The 27,504-nt window shown below is 40.7% G+C and overlaps 1 protein-coding gene across 2 annotated transcripts; it reads left to right on the top strand.

Moving 5' to 3' along the window:
* Nucleotides 1–1,079: 1,079 nt before the first annotated feature.
* LOC310948591 (ATP-binding cassette sub-family C member 5) lies at nucleotides 1,080–25,796 on the top strand. 2 transcript variants are annotated; one of them, XM_083915767.1, is made up of 29 exons: nucleotides 1,080–1,220; nucleotides 3,180–3,368; nucleotides 4,097–4,252; nucleotides 7,328–7,475; nucleotides 8,420–8,653; nucleotides 9,008–9,181; nucleotides 9,849–9,996; nucleotides 11,205–11,353; nucleotides 11,616–11,723; nucleotides 12,734–13,084; nucleotides 13,195–13,266; nucleotides 13,383–13,507; nucleotides 13,608–13,680; nucleotides 13,842–14,045; nucleotides 14,232–14,357; nucleotides 14,677–14,788; nucleotides 14,887–15,071; nucleotides 15,919–16,065; nucleotides 16,961–17,090; nucleotides 17,445–17,598; nucleotides 19,919–20,047; nucleotides 20,252–20,438; nucleotides 21,726–21,815; nucleotides 22,227–22,419; nucleotides 22,536–22,695; nucleotides 23,406–23,484; nucleotides 23,591–23,704; nucleotides 24,086–24,250; nucleotides 24,720–25,796. In XM_083915767.1, the coding sequence occupies exons 2-29, from the start codon at nucleotides 3,190–3,192 to the stop codon at nucleotides 24,810–24,812; spliced, it is 4,185 nt and encodes a 1,394-aa protein (XP_083771893.1). In that variant the 5' UTR covers nucleotides 1,080–1,220; nucleotides 3,180–3,189; the 3' UTR covers nucleotides 24,813–25,796. The 2 variants fall into 2 exon arrangements, with proteins under 2 accessions (XP_083771893.1, XP_083771892.1); XM_083915766.1 differs by having other exon boundaries at nucleotides 1,086–1,220; nucleotides 3,183–3,368.
* The last annotated feature ends 1,708 nt before the right edge of the window (nucleotides 25,797–27,504 follow it).

Below are 27,504 nucleotides of genomic sequence, written 5' to 3'. Positions count from 1 at the left end.
TGGCCTATAGTGACTCTCATTTTTGCCCGTCTCCGGTCACTCAGCTGCTGGGACAAATAACGCAGCTGCAGGATTGGCAAACTCCATTTCACCAAGTGCCAGCCTACAGTAGCTGCACCCAACAACAGACAACACTGGCAACCTGCACTGCCAGCCGCTATTGGCTGGTACAATGTAAACAGAACGTGACAGAAAGTCATTGCCAAACCCATAAATTAAAAAAAAAATGAATTCAGACTAAATATATTTTTTTTATGGAAAACCAATACTTTCATTCTGTACCTCTCAAAACGCCCTGTGGGTGTATTCATTTAAAAATAATAATAATAATAATAATAAAATATATATATATATATGTATATATATATATATATATATATATTGCTTCTTATGAAGATTCTACATATTCAACCATTAAATAAAATGATATACTAATGTAAAATGGAACAAAAAGATCAGTCAAAATACAAGAGATCAGCCAGGAAATAAGATAGATAGATATTCATACAGATGTAGGGCTTTTGCAATCATTTTTTCTATAGTTTCATCACATTTTTAAAAACACCAACAATATAAATCGTTTTTAATAAAAACGACATTTGTGTTTGAAGTATTTTGCCAAAATATTGTTACCAAACTCTACTTTTTTCAGTAGAAATCACCCGTGAAGCCGAAGCTTTATATCTTCACATGTCATTCCTCCTATTTACATCTTCTTCCTGCATTAGTAAACACAGCAGTCACCCTATTAGCCTATGTATACAATCTCAGAGACGGCGGCCAATCAGATTCCAGTGCGCGCCCCCGGCTCCAGCTTGTACTTCCTCGTTACTACGGCGACCGTCCAGCGCCGTCCTCGGTTGGCGGAGCCGATAAGACATCACAGTGATGCCGGGAATCCCTCTCTCCCTGTAGGGCTCCGTGTGACGGTGGAGCCTCATACACTGCTGGGAGGAAGCAGCACGTACTGTATACACGTGAGGCGTCAACCATGTCCGTGTTTCCTGCCCGTGTTTTCATTTGAGCCCCTGGTCCGCTGCTGGAGGAGGAGGAGGAGGAGGAGGAGGACATGTGTCTGTGTGGTAGTGGAAGAGAAGTTTAATTAGAACAACTTAGACATACAGACAACATGGTCAACAGCATCTTCATCTGCATTTCCTGCTCATAAACACAAGCTCTGAGATCTGTACTGCTACTAAGGTGACCAGGCCGACTTGAATGTAAGTGTGTTGTGAATGAAAAGTTGTTTCCCTTACAGGACAACTTCAGACACAGTTGCTACTGCAGTGATAATAGTAGATTTTCTTTTTTGTCATGATGATGAGATAAAGTGGAAGTGACACCGATGATGTAAACTAACCTGGAAATAAGGCAATATTTCTGGCTAAATAGTTTAGTAACTGTCACTTAAAGTAAAGACAATGTAGCCCCGGGGTTTATAAAACCATTTTAAAGACAAAATGGTGTGAAATAACAAGTACATTTTGTTCAATTACCTTTTCCAAACTGTTGTTGACAGAGGCATTACTGATTGTTTTTTAAAAAACAGATGGGGAACAACATTTGTCTTATTTTCCTAATTTACCTTTCCATATACATGTCAGTTCTTTGTGAACAATAACTACTTAATAACATTATCTGCCCTAAACTCTAGTTTTGTTTCCTCCCTTGTTTGTCCTGTATCTATTGTTTAATACGCTTTTTTTCTGTGTGTGTTTACTGTCACACGTTTGCCTTTTAAACGTGACCTGCAGTGTTCAGAAAACTCTTTTTGATGGTGAAACGCAGTACTGGGGCGAGACGTCACATGAGAAGGAGGTTATTTGTGGATGTTTGTGAGTTGTCAAACTTCTGATCCAAGCAGACGCGTACGATCTAATTTTGAGCAGAAAAGGCTGTTGTTGTTTTTTAATTTAAGTTTTGTTGTGGGAAATTCATATGCTAACAAGAAATTATGTGATTACGTACACTGAAAACTATTAATAAGATAAGAAAATTCAGTGTGTTGTTCGGTTGGTCTTTAAGGACAGCCATGGTGATACTCAAAGAATAAAACAAGTAACCTACTGCATGTGTGTCTGACCTGGCAACAAGTATTTGCTTGCCATGGGCTATGTTTACTGAGGTTTTGTTTGACCAGTTCAAACCTGACCAGCAAGTTCTTTGATTGTTGTTATGAATGACACATGGTCTTCATTGAAACAAAGGAAACGTTCACAGCCGGATGACAAACTTCACATGATATAGGCTAGGCACCGAGGGCTGCAGGAGGAAACACAAATGATCTTTTCATGCGTTTTATCAACCCCAGCGTTTGCTTCCCATCTCACTTTTGCAAATACTTACCGGTAAATCTATAGTGATGTTTTGTTGCACAGCGCATTTCTCAGCAGAACTTATTCTATTGGGTTCTGACTGTTATGCAACCCTGCGTGTGTCCTTACTTGGTTATCTGTTTTGAATCTTTGACCACGTTCTCTGGACGGTCAATCTGCACCCTGCACACAGTCTGGCTGACCTTGTCACAGGGCTTTGCCATAGAAGGGATCAGTGACAGTGTACGGACACACTGGCAGCTCAGATGTCTGCTCCCGAGCTCCTGGGGCTGCTGGCAGGTTGTCTTTAAATAGATAAGCACTTTAGTTGAATGCCAGAGAGGGGCCCTGACCTCTGAACAAGGTGATTTCTCAAGTCTATCTGCGTCTCAGAGGGTGATTCAGCATAACACGGGTCTTCTCTAATAGTTCTCTGAGTTTAAGCGAGCTAAAACACATTATGATATTCTATGAGATTCATTCTTCCTTTTGCCACTGAGAATTGAGCTATAATATCAGCTTGGAAGTGTTTTTCTTGAAGACCAAAATATCGAAGCAGAAAAAGTAAAAATGCATATATATATATTTTCAATAGCGAATAACCGGTTTGTTCCATTGGTAGAGAATTCATCTGCAGTGAGTCTTATCATAGAATAATAATTTCAATCGTTTTTCAACTAAAATCGGGAGGGAAAAAAACATTGTTTTGCTTGTCTTATAAAGTAGTGCAAGGTTTTTATTCGTGTTGACACTACCAGCCAGGTACTATATATAGTATGTATATTTAGTTGTAGGTTTGCAAACTGTTGTCACACATCCAAAATGTGTTTGCGCTTCATGTTATTTTTATTCTTTGCTTTTCAGAAGGTCCACCATGTTCTCTGATGCCCTAGAAGCACCCGGGCGGGCGGAGGGCCTGCCGCTGTCCTCCCCGCAACCGCTACCAGAGCTAGTAGAAGAGGAGGCAGAAGCATCAGTTGAGAGGGGGCCAAAGAGACGAGGCCGCTACCGGCAAAGCCTGCAGATTTTAAAGCCCTTCAGGATAATACACAAGTAAACAAAATTATATTTAACGGTGCTCCACTCGAAATACTGAAAAGAAAAGTGTGCTGTGATTGTCTCTACACATGGCTCGCACCCCAGTAATGACGTTTTTTAAGGCCACTTGCACTAACATGCACTTGCAAGACCGTCTATCACAACAACAATAAAACAGAGAAACTGGTATTACTTCACACACAGAGGGAGAGTGACTTCATTAGTTGACTGCTGCTATATTAATGTCTGACTATCTAGTACAGCCCCTTTAAGTTCATGTGGCGCCTCACACAGTGAGGCAGATAAAGGCGGACATGAAGATGGACAGATGGTTTCAGGCTGGCACATTGACTGGCAGATACCCATTTAAAGACACACATAGACACAAAAGTTTACATTTGTTGTGTTTGCTTGATGTGCAGGGAGAAGCAGGAGGCCGCGATAAGGGATGGGAACTTATCCCCCAGCGACAGACAGCACCATGTTTGAACATATGCTGACTGATAAACTGCCCCTGAACATTTTTTTCTTTTTTCGCTGCTCCCTCAGATTTCTGTGAAGAGCGTGCAAATTACTGTTCAAACACTGCAGGCATGATTCACCTTTCATTGACTCTGGCGAGCAAAAGGCGCCTCTTCTTTTCTCAGCGGCCTATGTGGGCCTGCTCCGCCAACATAGCACCTCTGTGTATGCCTGCACTCTTAGACATCTCACCCATTTCCACGTCTTCTCCTCTATTCCAGGCAACAGCACCCAGTCGATAATGCCGGCCTCTTCTCATTTATGACTCTGCACTGGCTCTCCCCACTGGCACTGAAGGCCTACAAGGTGTCTGGCCTGTCTATAGATGATATGTGGGGACTGTCATGCCATGAAGCCTCTGAGATCAACTGCCAAAGGTGAGGTAACTGTGGCAATGCTGAGGTTTGCCTGATGAAAGTGGCCTGCGGTGTTCAGAAAAAACTTTATTTGATGCTGAAACAGCTGTGGGGTGAGACATTATATGAAAAGAGATTGACTAGAGGCGAGGTTATTTGTGGTTATCTGTTATTTTGGTGTGCCTGCTAGTGTTCTGTTAAATATTAAGTCAAAGTCAACATAGTGTGATAAATCCATAAATGAAATAGCTGTGCTTTGTCATGTCTTGAAGACACATTATGATGATGTGGCGATTTTGTATCAGGGTGTATTTAGGTAAACTGATCCACATCACACTGCTTCACTCTCACGCTGCAGCGTCACTGGGATCTTTTTTTTTTGGACAAATTCCGAGAAACCTTCTAAATGTTTGATTCCCTATCACGTAAACAACTGTCTCAGATTCTTTGATGGTTTTTCAGCACGTGTAGTAAGGCTTAATTGATGGACATCCAGTCCTTCTTTACCAATACAGGAACATTGTGCTGGGACGAGTGGCTGCTAAGAATAACAGGGATTAGAGATTATAGTGAGAGTTAGTGCCTGACTTTGGTGGTTATGTCATTAACTCCTCTACCTGGGATGCACTGTGTCTCCCTGTCACATTTATTAGCTGTCATGGACTGAAGCCTGGCTGAAGCAGACCATGAGTAAAAGTCACTGTTTTCCTGCCAAACCACAGCCTGAGAAATGCTTTGTAATAATGAACTAATTCTATAAATCAACTATAAAGACTCGCAATAAGCCCATTAGGGGGCATTTATTGCTCACTGAAAAGAAAACCGATGCTTTTTCCATGAATCATGTTCTGTCGAGTCATGGCGCTATGACTTAGCAAAGTAGGGGAGGATGACTATTTGAGGAAGTTCACTCTTGTAGCTGGTGACAACTGTGGGTTGTAAATGACCAGTTCTGTCTAAAGGCTCTGGCCCTGTAGCTCACCTAGAACAACCCTGTTTTCAAAAAATGTTGGGGAGCTGTGTAAAATGTAAATGAAAAACATTGAAACCCCATATTTAATTGAAAATAGGATAAAAGACAACATATCAAAGGTTGAAGCTGAAAATATGTTAAAAAAAAATTGAAAATTTTATCTTTCAAAGATTCAGAGAATCTGAAGAAATCTCTGTACGCATGGGACAAGGCCGAAAACCAATATTGAATTTTAGTGAATTCCGGGCAGTGATCTCTGTCGTGGACATCACTGCCTGGCACATGAACACTTCCAAAAACTATTGTCTGTGAACACAGTTCATTGCTGCATCCACAAATGACAGTTAAAACTCTACCATGCAAAGAGGAAACCGTATTTAAACCAGATCCAGAAACGGCGGCACCTTCCCTGGACCCAAGCTCATTTAAGATGGACTGAGTAAAAATGTACTTAGCACAGTGGCTCGTCTTTGACCTGTGGCAGTTTGCTGCATGTCGTCCCTTCTCTCCCTCTCATTTCAACTTTAACAAATAAGGCATAAAAAAGCCAAAAAACTGTCTTTAAAAAAAGGCTCTGGCTCAAGGCCTGGAGGTTCAGCGCAGCTGCTGCTGCTTTGTGTGTGCTAAAGAGAACATAAAAGAGAAGCAGCAAAGGAACACAAAGCTATCACATTGGCACTGGTGGGAGATGCTGTGCGTAAGGGCTGAGTTGCTGGTGACGGGAGGTCTTTATTTTATGTTTACATATCAAGAACAGTTATGCAACCCCGATGCATAGCAGAGATGATGGCACCGAAAGCACCCTGGGTGAGTTGACACTTGTTGGTATACGCAGTGTTGTGCAACCTTAAACAAGATGTTCTGGCAAACGCACTCTCAAAACATCAGTTTCAGTTGCCATCTGGCAAAGTGCGACGATGGCTGTTTCAGCTATGTTTAAAAGCAAATTACTCCTCCTCTGGATCCCACACCGTCACACTCCTGCCCTCATTTCCATTTATATGTTTACACTTAAAGACTTGCTATTGTATCAAGTTTTTAAGTCTTTGAAATTCTGATGATAAAAACTATGAACGTTATGGTAGGTATTTTTTTTTAACTTTGCTGCTCTCTCAGTACTTTGTTCACTGCTCCTTGCTTGGTCCATTGATTGACAAAAAATGTGTTACTCACATAGAAGTCTCATTACTGGTGGCTCAAGCTGTGCTCTATGCAGCTATTGCGCTGCAATTAATTGCAATTTCTTAGATTCAACACCATTTGACTTCAAGTAGTAATTATCAGGCTGTGTGAGAGTCTAGTTGGTTTAATGTTCTGTCTTTCGCTGATACGTTTTTAATAAAGTCATTAGGAGGTAAATTACTTTCTGCAGCTGCTCTGCTGCTGCTTTATATAGTCATTAGCATGATGCATTTGGCCAGCAAGATATTTTACCCTCTTCAAGGGGCATTATACAGCAATAAAAGCGGTACATGAGCACATCTTTGGTAACATGTTTGGTCGTACATTTCTCAGTCTAATTATATGATGCGTCATTCATGACAGTATATTGTAGGTCACCTTTACAATATTATCAGCATCATGCCTTTATTTTTCTTTTGTGATTTCTAACTGCCATGATTGCCTGCCAGACAGTTTATATCCTCCATTGTGCACTCTGTCAGTCTGATACATTGGAAGTGCAACTGTTTTTAATCAACTTAATTTTAAGAATACATAGATATATTACATATATATATGTATATATATTAATATATATATTAATACATACATATATTTTTTCCCTTCCTTCAAAAGTTTACATAAAGGATAATGTAGAGCAAGCCATTCTACATAATCCCACTTTTAGATCAGAACAACGGTCTGTTATAGCAGCGGTCTGCTATTCAGAAATAACTGGCTGTAGAATGCTGTAATTGACCAATCAGAATCAAGTTAATCCAGTTAATTGGTAGTATAACGTCCCCTTTCAGAGCATTCACGCACGAGAGTGGAGAGGTTATTTTGACTAATTGTTGACAGTTCAGTAAATTCAATTCTATAACGACTTTCAGTAATGATTTTTGTAATTTGGCGGAGTCATGAGTTCATATATCTTCATATATCCTGGTTTCTGCTTCTAGGCTCGAAGCTTTGTGGCACGATGAGCTGAAAAGACGAGGGCGAGAGGGGGCATCCCTGATAAGAGTCTTCTGGAGGTTCTGCCAAACCCGCATGCTGGTGGCCATCTTTTCCCTCCTCCTCACAATGGTGGCAGGCTTTGTTGGTCCCGTGAGTACCGTCCAAATCCTCCTTTCCCTTTGTATTCGGCTAATATGGCTTGGAGTCCTAAGTCCGGGTTTATTTTCAGGAAATTGCTTTATCCCATTTCACGCTGGTGTGTAAATTTAAATGGAAACTTACTGGCAGATTAAAAAGCCTTAGATAGTGAAATACATTTTGATTATGAATGCCATAGATTAGCTGGTTTGTGCCCGGTCATGCTTTGGTGCCATACTTTTGGCTTTCGATTTCCAAAAAATGCCCATAGATGAGCATCAGACAACAAATAGATTCAAAGTGCAGATATTTCAGAAATGACCTATTAGAAATGTTGAATACTCACCTGAAACCAAAGGGTAATTCTGTTTGGAAGTCACAGTTAACAATATTACTGATTGGGTTTCATTGTTCCTCATGCTCTAAGCTGTTTATTTTGATGTGATGTAATGTGTACACTATGTGCTTGTTACTACCCGTAACTAATAGCATTAACTGGATTTAGTTCTTACACAATGAGGCATGTGTCTCGCATTCCTGTCTGATTTATTTACTACTTGCTGTGTTGTATTTCTGCAGTTTATAAATGTACTATCTAATTTATGTATTTGCCACAAAATGTCTGTCTTTTCATGTCATTCCTGTCAGGCATTCAAACTGACAGCCTGTCTGCAAACATCCTTCCCAATGTTATTTACTCATGTGATCTCTCCTCTTCTCATCTTTATGTTGTTCTTGCTCCCTGCCCTGCTTATCTCTTCTATGGCATTTTCCATTTCCTCCTCTCCTCTTTATCTCCCTGTTCTTTTTCCTCCTTCTTTTCTTGTCCCACTTTATTTCTCTCCCTGTCCCTATTTCTTGTCTTTGTTGTTTTCTGCGCATTTTTGTTCTGTTACTATTTGTTTCTTTCAACTTCTTTTCCACTCTTTTCTCATTCTCTCTCTGTTCTTCCCCAGGCTCTCCTGATCCGAGCTCTACTGGAGTATTCCCAGAGCTCACTGAGCAGCATGCCGTACGGCCTCTCTCTGGTAGCTGGGATCTTCCTCATGGAATTGATGCGCTCCTGGTGTATGGCCCTCATGTGGGCTGTCAACTACCGCACTGCAGCACGTCTGCGTGGGGCAGCACTTACTTTTGCATTCCAAAAGATCCTCCGCCTACGCAGCACCAAAGACATCAGTCCAGGCGAGGTAGGTGATATAATCCTGGAGGGGACTCATCTCCAAATTAACAAAATCACCCCTCGCTGCAGGGCTCCACATGCAGATGATTGAGATGGATGTAATTACTGCTCTTACACCATTTTTGCTCAGATCTCAACAAATCCCATAGCCTGAGGGAAGGGAGGCTGTCTAAGATTAGTCATTACACAGTTTAAGAGGGATCATTGTCCAACAAGCAAACGTGGGAATACGGATGACTGTATTTGTGAAATTGATTTTATAATCTTAGTGGTGAGGTTTCTGTGATCTTGTTCGAAAAGATTTATTTAATTTTAGATTTTTTATGTAATCTATACTGTAAATGTCTGCCTCTTTACCTAGTTGATCAACATCTGTACCAGTGACGGCCAGCGGTTGTATGAAGCAGTGTCAACGGGCTGCCTGTTGGCCGGAGGCCCCCTGGTGGGAATATTGGGTCTGTCCTACACTGCTTACTTCCTGGGCCCCACTGCTCTGCTGGGGTCAGCAGTTTTCATCCTCTTCTACCCTACCATGGTACGACTTCAGTCTGCACATTTTTCTTTTTTTTTTGCAATACTTGTTACAAAGCCAGAAATAAAATACAGGATACTTTTATTGCAGGCACACACATTAAAATAGATTAATGTAAATTAACAACACACACCCAAACACAATAACACTGTCAGTGTTATTGATATAATGCAAATTGCTGTCAACAATAGAGCATAATTTTATTACAGACTTTTATAATATTCAACCAAAGCAATGATCACACTCAGTATATCAGTTGCAAGTAATTTAATTACAAGCATTTCTTAAAGTTATACCAAAAGTTAACGACAAGAGATGTTGCTTTATTGCTGACTCATTATTTTTTGAGTGAAAACTTGGTTTATTAGAACACATAAATAAATTCTTTTACATAATTCAGGCTGTTGAAGAGTACAACCAGCACTTTTTGAAGGCATCATAACTCTTTGGCTATCAATCTTCTGTCAACTTTGTAGCTGTTATTTTCAAATCATACTCAGTCTAAGTCGGAGCCTGACAGCCGGAGACCCTGGTATGGATGTGAAAGGCATTTATCACTCTGGTCCCCTGGACAGGCCTGCAGCATAGCTAATGTGATTGTGTCTGCTTTCATTTCCTCCCCTGCCACTTATTTCTCTTGTCATCATTTCCTCTGTTCCTGTCTGGATAGATGCTTGCATCGAGACTGACGGCGTATTTCCGCAAGAAGTGTGTGGTGGTGACTGACCGGCGCGTGAGGCTGATGAACGAGATCTTGGGCTGTATAAAGTTCATCAAGATGTATTGCTGGGAAGATGCCTTTGCGCAGAATATTCACAGTGAGTGGTTGTCATGTTCCGAAATGATTCAGCAATATCATAATACACTGCTCATTTCATGTTTGTGGTCAGGCCCGTGTATCTTTATAGACACTTAATGCAATTAAGTGCTTTATTAGGCTTTTTATTCCCAATTTACCCAGAATAAAGGGTCACCTCATTTCATCTGTTGCTGTGATAAACTATTATCTAAATGGTCGGTTTATCACCTGAAATTAGACTTATTCTCTTAGTTATCTGGCAAGATAACCGTGACTCTAAATCCAATTTCATTAGCTTGCTCCGTTTAACTCTTTACCTGTGTCCTCTAAAATCAAGGTAAGTTTTGATCCCTTGGCTTCAAGGTTCATTTTCTAGGTGTTTAAGGTCTTGTGATGCGTTGAATGACTGATGAACGCCATTTATCCATGAGGACCTTGCTTTAGGTTGCGGATAAGGATCATTTCCCCCTTTTAATCATGCTTCAAATAAGCCAGGTGGGGCTCGTTTTCACCGCTGTCCTTTGATTACTATTATAATTATAATGAATTGCCATTTAACATAATGGCCACTGAGTCCTATGAGTTACAGAAGTAGTAGTGTCATTCCTTCCATTACTATTGTTGTTAAATTGATGATCACAGTGTATTTGCCCAGGGTGTGTGACTTTATAATCCGCACAGAAACACACATGACATCCGAAGCGAATCCCATAGAGAATAGCATGTACCAGGAGGAGGGAGTTCTCATATTTCACACACTGTCAGTACTGCTAGGTCTGAATTAAAGATGCACATGCTTTTTTTTACCAGTGTGATTTCACCCAGTAAACTGGATGAACAAAGCAGCTAGCAGTGTGCATTTGAGAGATACAAACATGGAGGAATGGGGGCAGGATTTGGTTATTAGACTTGTACAGTTATCAAGGTTCAGCAGGTTTTGAAGCCTCTTTCATACCATGTGTGGATGTGGGGCCCTAGTCCTCCCTCTTGTATCTATTTCTGTCTGCTCGCTGTGCATTGGTTTGTGATTCTTACATTTTTGTTGATTAAATGTTTACTGGAGAACCATCTGGGAGGCACTAAACTCCTTTTTTCTCTCTCTCCCTGCTCGTCTTTGCCTTTTTATCATCTCTCTCTCTCTCTCTCTCCCTTTTCCCTCTCTCTCTCTCTGTCTCTCTCTCTCTCTCTCTCTCTCTATCTCTTTCTCTCTCTCTTATCTTACAAAAGAGGTGCGATCAGAAGAGAGGGGGATACTGGAGAGAGCTGGGGTCGTCCAGAGCCTCACAGTGGGTGTGGCACCTATCGTTGTGGTGATAGCAAGCGCGTGCACTTTCACCCTACATATGGCTTTGGGTTATGACCTTACTGCAGCTCAGGTATTTATATATGGGAACCTACAGTCAACATGTTTGCTCCATACTTCCCTTTTTTATACATCTTTCTTCACTGGAAACACTTGATTTTCTAAACATCAAATTCTGTTAAAACTATATATCCTCATTTCTTGTTATAAAAAACAAACAAAAAAAGATTATTTACATTAAATGTCTCTTGCATTTATTGATTTTAAAATCAGGTGTAGCCCCAGGTAAACATTTTTGTGAATAACTGTTTTCTAACTCAAACCTCCTGCCTCAGGCTTTCACTGTGGTTGCAGTTTTCAACTCCATGACCTTTTCCCTGAAAGTCACACCATTGGCTGTGCGGTCATTGTCTGAGGGTGCTGTAGCAGTCAAAAGATTTCAGGTGAGAAATATAGACAAGCACCCTCGTCACAAAGCCAACTAAGTAGCTTTTGCCCGACAATACTGGAATGAACAGTGTGTCATTTAAAATGCCCAGTTTGCGTGTTGACTGTTGAGTACAGTATGTCAGTGGGCAAGCAGGTTTTACCATGCTCTGACATAACAAAAAAGGTGCTCTCGCCCACACCACACTCTGACATTTTTCAACATACTGTATTCCAAACACATGGTAAAAGTCACATGTTCGTGAGGGATAGTTTCACAGAGCCAGCTTGGGTTGAGTAAGCAAGCATTTCTGTCACAGATGCACCAAAAGGCTAGAAGCATTCTGAGTTTTTTCTCTTATGCAATGCATAAAAAAAGTAATGAGGTACTCAAGGACAGGACAGACGTACCTTAAAGGGATAGTTCTGATATTCTGAAGTAGGTTGCATGAGGTACTTCCATAGTCAGTGTATAACTGACAGTAGATGGTGGTCGGCACGCCCCCAGTTTGGAGAAGCAGACAGGAGTAGAGGCACGGAAGCAATGTACTGCTGTGGACGGAGATAGCAGCAGTAACGTATTTTAACCCCAAACTGTGACTGTGTTATGGTAAAAATCCATCAACAAAGATCAGACACAAGCAAGTCTTGGCTTTACTCTGTGGTTTTATTTCTCAAAGCATTTTCTCTAGAAAAGGACTGTGCTCCGCGCACACAAACACAGGCTGCTGGAGAGACAGACCCAGAGCTCAGGGCAGTTTTCATTTTATACAATACATGAATACATAATCCGCGTTTAGATGGGTGACGTACAAGGCAAAGCAGTATCTTTAGTCAAGTAACAGGCAATAACCTTCGTCATGCTTGTATCACAGGATAGGAAGTATCTCACAAGATACACAGAGCTGAACATTGTATACTCAGATAAAGAACTTCTGCATCACAAGGGGATAAATAATGTGTTTTGTCCTGTGTTTTAAAACCCAACACATGTAAATTGTAATTTCCATCACATCTGTCTCCCCAGAGGCTCTTCATGATGGATGACAGAGAGGTTGTTTTGGTCAAAATGGAGGATCCTAGCAATGCAGTGGAATATCAGGGTGCCACACTGGCTTGGGAAAAGGCACGCTCTCCACCTGCAAAACCTAACCCACCTCCCAAGAAGCTAGGAGGGATGAAGCGTGTGCTGCGCAGGGAGAAGCTCAGCCTTTACATTTCCACAGAGGAAAGTAAAGAGAACAAGGAAGGTCCCAACGCACAAAGTCTCCTCACAAATATGGAGCAGGAGAGTCCACAGAGCACCATCTCCTCCACTCAAAGCATACGACCTCCACTGCACAAGACCCTGCACCGCATTGACCATCACATTAAGAGGGTAACACCACAAACATGTAATATAAGTTGAAATTCTTAATTGAGGCGTTGGGCAAACCTATGCCTGCTTCATGAAGTTGCCACAATGCCACTGTTTTTATCCCTTTCTAGGGTTCACTGGTTGGAATCTGTGGAGGTATCGGCAGTGGAAAGAGCTCCCTTCTGTCTGCTCTTCTGGGACAGGTAAGATTGTTCAGTTTCCTCAGACAGCACAGACATGACAGCAGCAACAGCTCTATTTTTGAACCTTTTACCCAATGCCGCGCAACAACCTATGAACCTCTGGTTTTGTGTTTCAGATGACCTTGTTAGAAGGTAATGTAGCTGTCAGTGGTGGCTTCGCTTACGCAGCACAACAAGCCTGGATCCTTAATCACTCACTGAAAGAAAATATCCTGTTTGGAAACGAGTATGACCAAGACAAGTAAGATCAGCTATTGTATAATGATGTTATAAAGCGCAAACATGATAAAGGTTGAGATTTATCTTTCATTTAATATATTTCTGCACTTTTTCCTTATCAGATATTATGCTGTCCTTGAAGCCTGCTGTCTTCTCCCGGATCTCGCGGAGCTCCCGTACGGAGACATGACTGAGGTATCTGTTGAAATCTGCTTCTCAGTAATATGAGTTTTTAAATAACTTGCTTTTGTACTCGTGTGTGCTACGGTTTTAGTTTATGTAACTGACTCTTTGCAATTAGGTGCAACCACATAAGAAATATTTATGGACCTTTGTTTTTTATTTTGTCTTTCCAGATTGGAGAGAGAGGTGCAAACCTGAGTGGAGGGCAGCGTCAGAGAGTGAGTCTGGCACGTGCCCTCTACAGTGAGCGGCCCATACTTCTCCTGGATGACCCTCTCAGCGCTGTTGATGCTTGTGTGGGTTCCCATATCTTCCATAAAGCTATCAGAGGTGTCGCCAAAGGCAAGACGGTGCTCTTTGTAACCCACCAGCTGCAGGTAAGGGACCGTCTAAATTTCTAATGATACACAATTTGTATTCACAATGTGTAATTATACCCAAAGCATACAACAAAATAACTGATGTATATTTTGTAGTTTCAGCATTGTGAAAATATTCCATGACTTTTGGAGTATGAGCTGATTAACGTCTGCCTCTGTTTTTATTATCTTTTTATATTCTAGTATCTGTCTGAGTGTGACAGTGTTATTCTGATGAAGGATGGGCAGATTGCAGAGCATGGTACCCATGCTCAGCTAATGGGTAAAGAGCGTGACTATGCCAGCCTATTCAACAGCATGCAACAGGAGGTAAGACCAGAGGCGCATTAGGCACCAGGCCAGCTCTTTTGAGTAAGGCATCCTTTCCCACCCCCCACAAAAACATTGAATATTACACGCTGAATAATTCATAAGCTCTGAAAGGCAGGCCCAATAGCTGCAAATGTTAATACATACATGGCCTTTCATTATATATGCATGCATTGATTTACTGGTGAGCTGCTAAAGACCCTGACATCGATATCTCTGCTTAAATGACTTGCAGTGTTTTGTTGTTACAGCTGCTGAGATTTCTGCCAGTTGCATGTTTCAAAGCTCACTTTCTTTCCTTACTTGTTTTGTCTCTTAGAATCTGGTGAAAGAGAATTTAAAAAACAAAAAGCAGAGGGCAGGCGCAGAAAAGCCTGACAGTGCTGTTGATGTTGCCAAGGTTGGACCAAAGGTGGAAAGCCAGAGAGGAGGTGAGAGACCCCTTCACTTGTCATGCTCTGCATGTAAACTGAATGCTAAACGCTTATTTTTCTTGAGCAATGGTTAACAAGTAATATCTCTGTTTCAGAACGACTGATGAAAGCTGAGGAGAAGGGCTCTGGTGCAGTCGCCTGGTCTGTGTATGGTTCCTACATCAAAGCAGCAGGAGGTCCAATAGTCTTCATCATCAACGCCTTCTTCTTCCTCTCAACCACAGGCAGCATAGCCTTCAGTAACTGGTGGTTGAGCTACTGGATCAGGCAGGGCAGAGGAGTGAGTTTGGCGCATAGACTGTACAAAACAATGTCGTAGTCTCCTGACATCACCTGTAGGTTTCTGAAGAGGCTATGTAAAGCACAATGTGGGCTCCGGCCGTCAGAGTCTTTGCAGCTGCATATTCAGAAATGCCTACAGTCTATTCTTTCCTCCTGTGATGGCACCGACCTGTCACTCAAAGCAGCTTGCACTTAATTATGCATACATTTTAGCATTATTGTAATTTAAATGGGTGAGTTCTAATAAATATTCGCCCACTGTACCATTGTCATGAATGGGGAAATTAGGTATAGAGACCAGGCTGTTTTTTGTACCAGGCTGTAAATTTTTGGCATTTAAACCTGGGGGTCTACAGAGATTGATTGAGTCAGCATCAGGTGGCCATTTGAGGAAATGCAGTTTTTGTCACTTCCACATTGGCTTCATTTATCAGCACCAGAGGTTACCTCTTGATTTGGAGATGATCCTGCTTTACTATAAAAGACACCCCTTTTTAGTGTGTATTTAGCTCCCATAAGAAAGATAACTACTATGCTTAAATGAGTTGCAGCAGCTGACTGAGCATTAATCTGAATGTGCATGATTAAAAAAGTAACGGCACTACGGTGAACTTAATTAAAAACAAGCACAAGCAGTGAAGAAACAGATGTGCAGCAAACCAGGCGGTGGCTGCTATTGAGAAATGTGTTTGGAATAGTAAACAATATTGAGCTGACTGATTTTCATGTACTTTTTGTATTCCAAAGTGTGCTTTTCTCAGTTTCATTAGAGGCAAAATTCCTACATGGGGAGAAATTGGATTTGTTCCCCACTCTTTGTAATTTGTTGCTCCATCTGCCCTCAGAACACATCATTAATCTTGGTGAATGAAACGATGGCGAGCAACAGCATGAGACTCAACCCTCACATTCAGTACTATTCAACTGTTTACGTCGTATCCATGGGTGCGGCTTTACTGCTGAAGACAATAAGAGGGCTGGTGTTTGTGAAGGTAAGCTTCCTCAGAGACCCCCCCTCTTTCTGTCACATGCTTTGTCCAATCTGATGAACTTTAAAACTCTACTGGTGTTTGAAAGGAATATGCAACATTGATGTATTAGTGGTGTACAGTTAAGCAGTGCTCCTCGCTAATTGTCTTTATTGTCATTTGTTCATGCTTTTGTGGTTCCAGTGCTATAATTGAAAATGCCTGTAGGCCAAATCCATTTATCTGTCCACTGCCATGTCTCACAGCTTTACGACCGCTGCTTGTGTGTTTGTGTGTGCAAGAGAGACAAAGAGAGAAAAAGGAATAATGTGTGTGCATGCATGTAAGTGCCCCTTCGGGTGTGCGTCCTCTTTTTCAAGCTAACCCATCCTGACACTGCGTTGCAGAGGTTAGGTCCCCACATTAATGTGTGCCACTTGAAATTGCTAATTTTTCAAAGATGGCTAATCTTTTTTTACCCCTAGCTGTGATGAGATCTTTGGGAGTGTTGAATATTCCATTAATAGAATTAATTTGTTCACTGCTGCCACATTTAATTTCTGTCGTATTGGTGATATGTCTCTTGCTCATTAGGTCATGACCTTTATGTCAGCCTCACAGAAACTCATTATAAATGAAGATTTGACAGCTTGCCTTGTGCCAAAGAAAAAAAAATGAACTCACCACCACTGTGCAAATGCTTAGCATATGGGGAAGTAGCTTTTACAACTCTGCAGGCAACATATGAGTGCCACTGTATTTATCCATTGTGTGCTTTTGTGTTTGAGGCTCACATTAATAGACAATTTCCCTCCAACGTCTGTTTATCGGAGCAGTGATTTTTTCCATATGTTTCTTAAAGTTGTGTTTCAATTTGTCACTTGTCATGTTCAAACACAGCTGTTGTTTGTGTTGACAGTGCACGGTGAAGGCTTCCTCTGTGCTCCACGACAAGCTGTTCCGTAGGCTCCTCCTCAGCCCCATGCACTTTTTTGATACAACCCCTCTGGGTCGTATCCTGACCCGCTTCTCCAGAGACATGGATGAGGGTGAGACTTGATTTGTCTTGACAGTGAACCTTCCCACAAAAGCTCTCAGTTAGTGAAGTCGCCCTGGTTGACATGGTGTACTGCCAAGACACAGTGGGGTTTCACATGAAGTATTTTGTTCGTAGCTTTCTGTTATCCACTTCACTGGAGTCCTTGCTGGCTTGTTGACTTTGTGGGTTAATGTTTCTAAGTAAAATGTTTTTGTAGACTCCATTATGTCTCTTTCTCTCTTTTGTAAAAAAGAAAACACTAAAAGACACTTTGGGGGACACAGAGATAATGTTTTCTTCACATAGATAGACGGATCCAACACCACACAGTATGTCTGATATCTAATATGCTTCCTCTTCAAAGTTGATGTACGTCTCACCATGCAAGCTGAGATGCTGCTGCAGAACCTGACCCTGGTGCTGTTTTGCTTGGGAATGGTGAGCATTGTCTTCCCGTGGTTCCTGATCTCCATCTTGCCCCTGGGAGCTTTCCTCTTCATTCTCAACCGTGTCTCCAGGTCAGACTCTCATCACTCATGTTGTTATCATTGCTATTGCCATTGAGCCTGAGATTCCAACAGACTGTTTGCACATTACACTTCATCTCCCTGAGAGCAATCTGAGCAGTGTTACTTGCAACAGGTGAATAATAAGCAACAAGCGCTCAAGTTACAGGGGGTAACTTAAAGCTGCATTTGTTGATTTTGGTCCACTTGGGGGAGACAAACATTCCAGTCCATTATTTACATTAAGACATTTAATGAAATGTTAAATTAATCAAGTCTCATGCACAGAAAGGCTGCCAGTGAAAAGGAGCTTTCTATATGCTGTGAATAAGATTAGCTTTTTATTGCGTTATATTATATTGTAAAAACAAGAGCATATATGGCAGCACAAAATGTATTGATTGTGATTCAGGTGATGCAAACTTATTCTAATACGTAACATGCAGTGATAATCTTTATCTGCGAGTGTGTGGAGTGTTATCAGTGATTGATTAAATAGTTTTCGACTCTTGTTTTGTGGTAAATATCGCAGGACCACTGGATAATCTGATGACTCTGCTCTAGTCGTTATTTATGTATTTTCAGCAATTGTGCAATAAAGGTGAAGCCACTGAGGGGAACAACAGCCCGGCGGTATCTTGGGAAATAACCACAGCATCTTGTTATTTCCCATATCTGAGACATCAAGAAGAACATGAGTCACGTTGTAATTGTTGTGTCCGTGGCAAGTCAGAAAGTACAAAAGCAAATTATATGAATATTATTCTACATACAGTACATGTGATTTGTAGCTTTACATCCTATTAAGTAACGACAAATGACATACCATTTCTTTTTGAAATTGTAATTATTTTGGGAAACTGCTCCCACATCACACACAACATCCCCTCCTCCTCTTCTGCATGTATAAACCAATTGATATCTTGCCCCCGTAATAACTGTAATTCTTGACTTCTTTAATAAGATCTGATAGCAGTTTGTCTCTTGAGGGATCATTTTAATTATAAAATGTCTTCATTATCTTGTCAGAGAGACTTGAACTTTGATAGATTATTAACCACAAGAGGAAGAGATGATCCCCAGCTGTTGCCAAAAGGTAGTGATCACCCTTGGCAGCACTTTAAAAGAACGAATCTTACAAAATCACGACATCACCAGATTTGTATAGATGTTACATCAAACTGGATCTCCCATTGGAATTACACACTTCTAAAGCAGCCTTTATTGAATTCTGAAATGAAACTGCCCTGGGCATAAACATGTTTGTCTAGATCCCAGCCTTGAAGCAAGGAAGCGTCATGTTCTTTCCCCCTCTCTACTGGGCTTTTATGAGAAAACCAAATGATTCATGGGAGACTTGTAATTCACATGCACCATTCATTCTATCTGCGCGTCTGAAAGTAGAAAGACACCCCACCCTCTGTCAATAAACCCCCCTCGCTCACACTACCCCATCGATGGCGAGTCTGGTGTCTCTCTGGCTGCTGATGGTATGGCCGTCTGTGTGTGACGGTGCTCATGATATTGCACATGCATCACGTACTGAGAAGCGTCTGGAGCTCAAGAAAACGGGTGCTGTGTCGTGGCTCATATCCCTCTCTGTCCATCGTGTCATCGTTACCTGTCTTCCACACAACTGCATCACTCGAGATGATGCATTTTTTCCGTTCCTTCATTCTTTTAGTGGTGCTTCAGCATTCAGGTGTAATGTCTGTGCTCATTCAAACATCTTGGCGCAATATTAGTTTGACCAACATGTGATACTTTAGATCTTAATTCCAGACCAAATTGCCTTCAAAAATGTTTGCACCTTACTTTACCTACAGGAGTTTGCAGGACTTGCTGTGGTGCATAAGAGTAAAGCGTTGCACGTGATGTTTTCCAATCTAATGTCATTTATTTGAAATATTTGCTCCTCAAATGCTGGAGCCTATTTGCCCACAATACCCTACCATTTTCAGTCAAATGAGACAAACTTGAGTGGAGGGCGGCTTTCCGATTCTGCAGTGCTGCAAACTTGCCTGATTAGGACTTTTATCCACAAGCATTTAGGTTTACAAATCAAAACCAACTGTAGTTTTAATGCATTTCTGAAGTTACTTTATATCTGCCTGTGAATTAGAATGGATAATACTAAGTTACAGTATAACTTTCAATCACTCATCAAAATATGAATCAAGTTATAGACACGAGGAAAACCGCTAGAGGTCTAAATTATATTAACAGTATGCAGACATCTGCATTTCATCATTTTTAATTACATCTTGACATCATTAAATGCATTCCTATAGTAGGAAGATAAATGTAAAAGATGATCTTTCTCTATTTCCAGGGTTCTGATTCGCGAGCTGAAGCGCCTAGAGAACATCAGCCAATCACCATTCACCTCTCACATCACTAGCAGTCTTCAGGGACTCTCCACAATCCACGCCTATGGAAGAGGCCATGACTTCCTCCAAAGGTGAGTATAAGGGTGTCCGTCAGAGATGGAGATCATTAAACTTTCTTTTCATCTTATCTCCTGTTGTAGTTTTTCCCAGTTTACTCTTCGGATAGTAAATATATCAAACCTCATACAAGAACATTTCCCCCCAGCAAGCATGGAAGGGAGGAATTCTTCCTTGCTTTTGCTCTGTGTGAAATGGGTTTATCTCTCGTTTTACAGATATCAGGAATTGCTGGACACCAACCAGGCCTCCAACTACCTCTTCAGCTGCGCTATGCGTTGGCTGGCTGTCCGCCTGGACCTCATCAGCATCTCTGTTATCACTGGTGTAGCCCTTCTCATTGTCTTGATGCACAGTCAGATACCTCCAGCCTACGCAGGCCTTGCCATATCATACGCAGTGCAGGTTTGTAAACAAACACATATTGTAACACAGACACTGGCAGCCATAGTAGTCTTAAAAGATTGAAGAGGATCATTTAAAGCTCCAGACAGGAGGAGAAATGTGGCAAAGTAAAGCCTCTTCTGTTTCTAACAACAACTACTAAAGTGGCCTTTTATAATATCATAATATTAAGCTGAACAGTAGTTTATAATCACAGTTTTTCAGAAGTCAAAAGTGGCTGTTCGTCAGCAGAAGTCATATTATGTAGTCTCACTTAAAATGACCAGCATGTTGTACACGTATTCAGACTCACTCATTACTGTATTGTATACATGCAAGTGTCTTTCCTAGAAGAATGTTTGTTTTCTCGTTGTTATACTGTACAATCAGGCTTACTAGATGAGATGGCCATGGTCTCGAGTACATTACATGCAGCGTAAACTAACAGTAACAGTAACAAACGTGAAAGTCAAAACTCAACAAAACAAGATTTTTGTTCATGAAAGTTAAATCATTAAGTCTGTCATTGACTCTGTGTAAGTCAGTATCTATTACATAAAATACATTTAGTTTTATTCATTTTACCAATGCAGTGCCTGTCACCTGTCTTTGTGACGTGCATGTCAGTTCACTCATCCTCTGTGGCTGCCTGCAGCTACACTGCCAACACTTTGTTTTGATCTTGTAAAGCAGCATATCCACAACAATTTCCTTCGTCCTCCCGGTACCTGCAGTAACGTTTTTTCTTTTTGGCTGGACGTTCACCAGATCCAGGGAAACTGTCAAACATGTAAAAAATGGATAGTTTCATTTACCTCCGGATGTTTAACATTGTATCTATACGTCACCTCTGTGCGTATTTCTTTATCAATTTTCTACACTACTGTTCATGGCAAAAAAACTACATCAACCATAACTCATGTAGACTACTGCTGTCCGTGGGCAATACCACCATATTGTTTCACAACTATCAGTATTGAATGTTTTATTAACATATAAATAATAGACATGGTAAAGTCTAATTTTCGGGACAAACAGGACAGGATTCGGGACAACTGCACATTTTTCAAGATTTCTCGTTTGTTGTTATTGTGTTTTTTCATGCACAGTGATCGTCAGAGTCATGACAGCAATGGCGTTGTGTCAGCTACAGTAATTTTTTTAATTAGGCTGAAAACCTCTTGATTTTTTCACTGCTCATTCGTTGAAGGGGAGCACCACGTGTACACACCAAGTGATTCATTGTAATTGGTGTGACAGTGTTAAGCATTAACCTTCCACCTTTCCCTGCTTTTCTTTTACCCCCAGTTGACCGGCTTGTTTCAGTTTACCGTGCGGCTGCTCACAGAGACCGAAGCTCGGTTTACATCAGTTGAGAGGATCAATCATTATATAAAGGTAAGAGCATTTGGCTAGTACATTAAGGAAGGTGGATTATGTGTCACAAAGACTGGCACCATCTAGAATCACAACATCAGACACAGCCCAACCCAGAATAACAGAGCAGTTGAATTGTCGAGCTGTTGGCATGTCCAGACGTGTGTGGATGTGCATGTGTGATAAACACAGTAGGAAGCAGATAGAAACCCAGTGTGAAGCCTTAACACACTTCAGAGCTCATGACAGGGCTTGTTTCACACAAAGCCATCAAGCTGCATAGATACAAATATCAACTCAACTTTTTCTTTTCTGTCTCAAGTGCAAAGAAAAGCTCATAAAGAGAAAATCGCTACAAATCAGTTAGGGGGCTTGCACCTCCACTGAGATTTAGAGATTAATACCAGATACCATCTCCGCTCCTTATTTCAGTGTCTAGAGAGTGAAGCACCCCGACAAAGTCCTGAGGCACATGCTCCTGCCCCCTCCTGGCCTCAGCAGGGAAATATCACCTTCCAGGATGTGGAGATGCAGTATCGTGATGATCTGCCACTTGTGCTTAAGAATCTGTCCTTCACCATCCTGCCTGAAGAGACCATTGGCATTGTGGGCCGCACAGGATCAGGTATAAGTGACCCATTCTGTTCCCCAGCCAGCAGCATTTCCAGTCTGTTTTTACATCTCTTTTTCCAATGTGTACACACATTTTTTATGCTTATCTTTTTTTGTACGTTATTGCAGGAAAGTCCTCTCTGGGTGTAGCTCTGTTCAGACTTGTGGAGCTGACTGGAGGTTCGATTATCATTGACGGAATCAATATTGCACAGATTGGTCTGGATGACCTGCGAAGCAAGCTAGCCATCATTCCTCAGGAGCCAGTACTCTTCATCGGGACAGTCAGGTAATCCAAATGATAATTACTTGTATTAAGAATCTGTGTAACATATGCATTTTCCGGCTTTACAAAATGAAAAAAGCAGAGCAGAGAGAATGAATGAGAATCACTTAGCCCTCAATCATTGATGTGCGCTTAAACAATGGCTCTAATGGAAAATCCCTCAGTGTCTAGCGGTGAAACAATGAGGTCAGTCTGTCACATGTTTAAGTCTTTACATATAACACTTCCTTGATATATAGCTGGTTACTACCTATCTGTGTCTGTGAGCCTATTTAAAAACATGTCCCACTATTTGCCTGAAAATGGTTTTCAAAACACATTTGATTTATACTTGACACTATTTGCTGTGTGTGGGCCCAGCATTGATATGGGACTATTATTATATGTGTCTATTAGTGCGATTGTAAAGCCACATCAGAGGGAAATCATAACAGAAACAAAAATGGGGCTTGGCAGTAAGAAATGAAAGAACAAGCTGGACTGTTTCAAAACATAAAACATCAGCACTGCTTTTATAATAACTAGCAGTCAGTTGCTTTAGGGATGCCGATTACCTCCGCCTCAGGTGAAAAATTGACCTTTGTCAGCTGATGGGAAGAAGTGTAGTATCGGCAGTTTGCTGTACTGTACCTCTGGTCTTAATTTGTAATTGTCATAATCCATTTTTAATCCAGTCAATTAATATCATAATGCTGCCTTTTTTTTCCCAATAGGACCAATTTAGACCCGTGGGATCAATACTCCGATTCACAGATATGGGAAGCTCTGGAGAAGACACATATTAAAGAGATGGTAAGTGACAATATGGTTCAAATGATGCCAAACAATGCATTACCTGAATAAAATGAACCCCTGACAGCTATTCGTACACCTCTGAACAACCGTTTGCCTTCCACAGATCAGCCAACTGCCTCATTCTCTCCACTCAGAGGTGACGGAGAACGGAGAAAACTTCTCAGTGGGAGAACGACAGCTACTCTGTGTAGCCAGAGCTCTGCTGCGCAACAGCAAGGTGCTGATTGTATGATACTGCTAGTTCACATTAACATGTGGAACATTGTTTGACATGGGTGATAATAGCAGCTCAAGTAAGAGATTCTCAGATCCTCAGTTTTGCATGGTGTCCTGCATTAGATAACATTGCCACCTAGTGGTATGCATCAGAACAGTACCTCATAAACGGTTAAAGCATGAACAAGGCATGAGCAGCGTACAGTATACGGGTATAATAGGGTGATGTGTTTCCTTATTTTTTGTTAGGATATTCTATAACGTTACATTTTATACAGCAAACAAAGGCACCAAGACCATGTAGTTGTGTGAATAATGGAATCTCCTCTTCCTTTTTTCTTGCTATTTCTGTAACATTTGTTTGTGATTGTTTTTCTTCTAGATTCTTATACTGGACGAGGCAACAGCAGCCATCGACACCGAGACTGATCGTCTCATACAGGAGACCATTCGCTGTGAGTTTGGCAGCTGCACCACCCTCATCATCGCCCATCGTCTCAACACAGTTATGAGCTGCAACAGGGTCATGGTCCTGGACAGCGGCCAGGTGTGTATAAAGGCGACATGACTGCATGATTGCACCATACAGCCCCTTGGTTGAAACTTGTGCTTAGTTTGCGATAATGTGACCACGTAGCCATGACAATTTAGCTTTTAATTTGTTGGTTATCATCTCTGATCTTGTCTGTAGGTAGATATCCAGTTTAGCAGAAAAAAAGTCTTGCAGAAAAAAAGTCTTACAGGATGAAATATTTGAGCATAAAGTACCTTTTATTATCGATTTGCATTGGTTACAGAAACTTTTGTCATTCACCAACAAATATTTTCCAGACATTAAAATGATCTGCATATGATACACATGGGAAATAATTTGGTTTGAAATATTCCCAGAGAAAACAATACACCTTGATATTTGTTCTCTCTACACAATTTCATGGAAAGAGCAAATTGAACGTCTGATTTTATATTTGATATGCTGGTACTGATCACTGTTTTATCCTTTATTACACTTATAGATCTTGGAGTTTGACAGTCCCGCTGCCTTGCTGGCAGATGAAAACTCGAGATTCAGAGCCATGATAGAAGCATCAGAAGACCAAAGCAGATAGGTGCTGAACTGTGGATGTGAGCAGCGATGCCACAGAATAATCAGTTGAATACCTACATGCACAAAGAAATAACAGTAAGTCAGTCCTGCCGTGGTGGGAAAGTGATCTGTTAAAAAATGCAGTGGCTATTGCAAGGGCTGCTCTGTGTAGAAATGTCTGTTTATTTCCAAACCAAAGACCTCAAGACCACATTTCTGAAGGACACATCAAATCTTACTATGCAAATAGTAGCAGCGTTTTGCTCTTTGCCAAGTTATTTCCTCGAGGCCAGATAATTAACTGTAAGTGAAACAGAGCAACGACTCTGACTATAGCACTTTATAATTCATGTGGACGTGTGGAAGGACATGTGGTGCTTCCTTTTTCCTCCAGAGGTCAGCTGATCAATGATACTACGAATTAGTTTTAGTCATATTTAATCATATTTCCATAATTGAGACCTCAGTGCAGGGGTTTGCTGTTAATAATATATTAGTATTGATTATTAATGCTGTATATCTTAAAAAAAAACTATTAACCAATCCTAATAAGCACGGTCTAAAATGTGCTAAAAATTATTCACTGGTGTTCTTTTTATGTTTTATGCATCTAGTTCAATGTTAAGTTCAATAATAATCATTTCAGTGAATGACTGCAGATGCAATATGTGCCTAGTGGACATGTTCAGGGTCATATAATGGAGTTAGCCATATAATTATGCTTTTTTAGACTGCATATGAAAACTGTGTTTTGGAATAAGCCGAAGTTTCCTCTAAATCCAAATGCTGAGTTTAAAGTCTGCACATTTTACACTGATGGTGATTTTATTACCAGCAAGGTAATTCTGTTGTTGAACAAAGTGTGTTATGCAGTTGCAATTAAGGTTGCAAACCATGGTACAGTATCAAATGTGCAACAAAGTTGAAACTGATACACATAGGGATGTCTTCATGTTGTCTTTTCACAAAGCTGGGATTGTAAACTTCTGCCTTATAATCAAGTATGTGCTGAACAATCATGAAGAGTGCAATATGTTCCTATCGCAATGATACATTTACAAGATTGCCTTTGTACACCTAAGATTGTAATCTTTTTTGTAAAAGTTGTTTTTTTTGTAATTAAGGTTATTGATTTTCAATAAAATATTTTTTATATACGCCAATGTCCAATGAGTTTCTTTACATGTCAAAAGGGAAATACTGCATATGTGGAAAAAAGTAGAATAAAGCATTTTGTAGCTCAGTACAATTAATTTGCTACACACACACACACACACACACACACACACACACACACACACACACACACACACACACACACACACACACACACACACACACACACACACACACACACACACACACACACACACACACACACACACGTGCTATCAGCTTATTATTTGCACTATGTGGAAACTCGTCAGCTGTTGGCAAACAACACAAATTCCTTGACAAGGTGGGAAAATAGTTAGAATTCTTGAAGCTGCACAGGAGTAAAACAGGGAAAACTTATTTATGAATGTATTCACAAAAACACAAAAACAAATAACTTTATGTGTGACAGAGATAAACAACTGTGCTGACTTAGTCAGTACTTATCCCACTCGGACACCCTACTGATTAGTAATACAAAGCCTTTCTTGTCCAGGGTTCACCTCCATGATCATACATGCTAAAAAACATGACATAATCTTATCTTCTAAGTAGATACCTGCTTATATACTTCATGTTCAAGGATGCATGTTGTTGTTGTTTTTCACTCAAGAATAACAGTGTCTTCCTATATCAGACAAAAAAGATTACATATTGTAGATATATGTCCTTCTTTCCTTCTTTTCTTTGTTCCAAGGGGGGAAATAAGCTGCTACAGTTAAGGCCATGTTCTTCCCACTCTCTGTGTAATGTGTACAGCTTCCCATGCTGAAACACCCTTTGCTGTGTGGCATTTTGACTATTCACTCACAAATGTGTACTAGATTTAAATACTGAAGCTCCTAAAACTAAATATTGACATATTTCCTATTTAAAATAAGACATCAAGAACAGGAAATAAAGCAGGATCCACTTGAAGGCCCATATAATTTAATTTTTTTTCTTTTGCAAGTTTTTGGATAAATTTGCACAAATCTGTTGACACTCAGTAAATCTTGAACTTGCAGTGCCCCTGGGACTCTAGGGTTAACTGGCTGTTAAACCAGCCTTCCCTATTACAGTGCATATTGAAAATGATGTCAAGCCAAGTTTGCACAGTATCTATGTACTGTGTTCATTGACTCAATCAAAGTTTCAGTAGGATTCTGAGCATGCAAAATGATGTAAAAACTTAATGCATGAGAAGTTCAAGTTTGTGAATTTGCAGTAAAGTAGCACATTAACAAAGACACACAAACACACACTCATGCACACTTTATAAGTAAAGATTAAGGGCCAGAATCTGTACTTCGGGTGGCAAATTTAAGTGCTGAGTTGCTTTAAATAATCCCAAAAGCAGTCTTTGTGTAACCTCACCATTTTAATCATGCACGCTTTTTTAAGAAGAAGAAGAAGAAGAAGAAGAATTCCTTTATTTGTCCCGCAATGGGGAAATTCAATTTTCACTCTATTTTTTCATTTTACACACACACAGGCCTGAAACACACACACATGCACAGACAGGACCTATATACATGCAACTAATGGAGAGATGTTAGGGCGAGGCTGCTGCCAGTGAC

The sequence above is a fragment of the Echiichthys vipera genome, assembly GCF_963691815.1.
Source record: "Echiichthys vipera genome assembly, chromosome: 6".
Classification (NCBI taxonomy): Eukaryota; Metazoa; Chordata; class Actinopteri; order Perciformes; family Trachinidae; genus Echiichthys; species Echiichthys vipera.
Note: the sequence above shows the minus strand (reverse complement) of the source record. Positions and strands in the feature narration are given on the sequence as shown.

Bases quoted from the DNA above. Each gene is read 5' to 3' on its own strand.
- LOC310948591 (XM_083915766.1), top strand. The intron at 15,072-15,918 runs GTGAGTTTGGCG...ATCTGCCCTCAG, and splicing joins GGATCAGGCAGGGCAGAGGA to AACACATCATTAATCTTGGT. The intron at 16,066-16,960 runs GTAAGCTTCCTC...TTGTGTTGACAG, and splicing joins GAGGGCTGGTGTTTGTGAAG to TGCACGGTGAAGGCTTCCTC.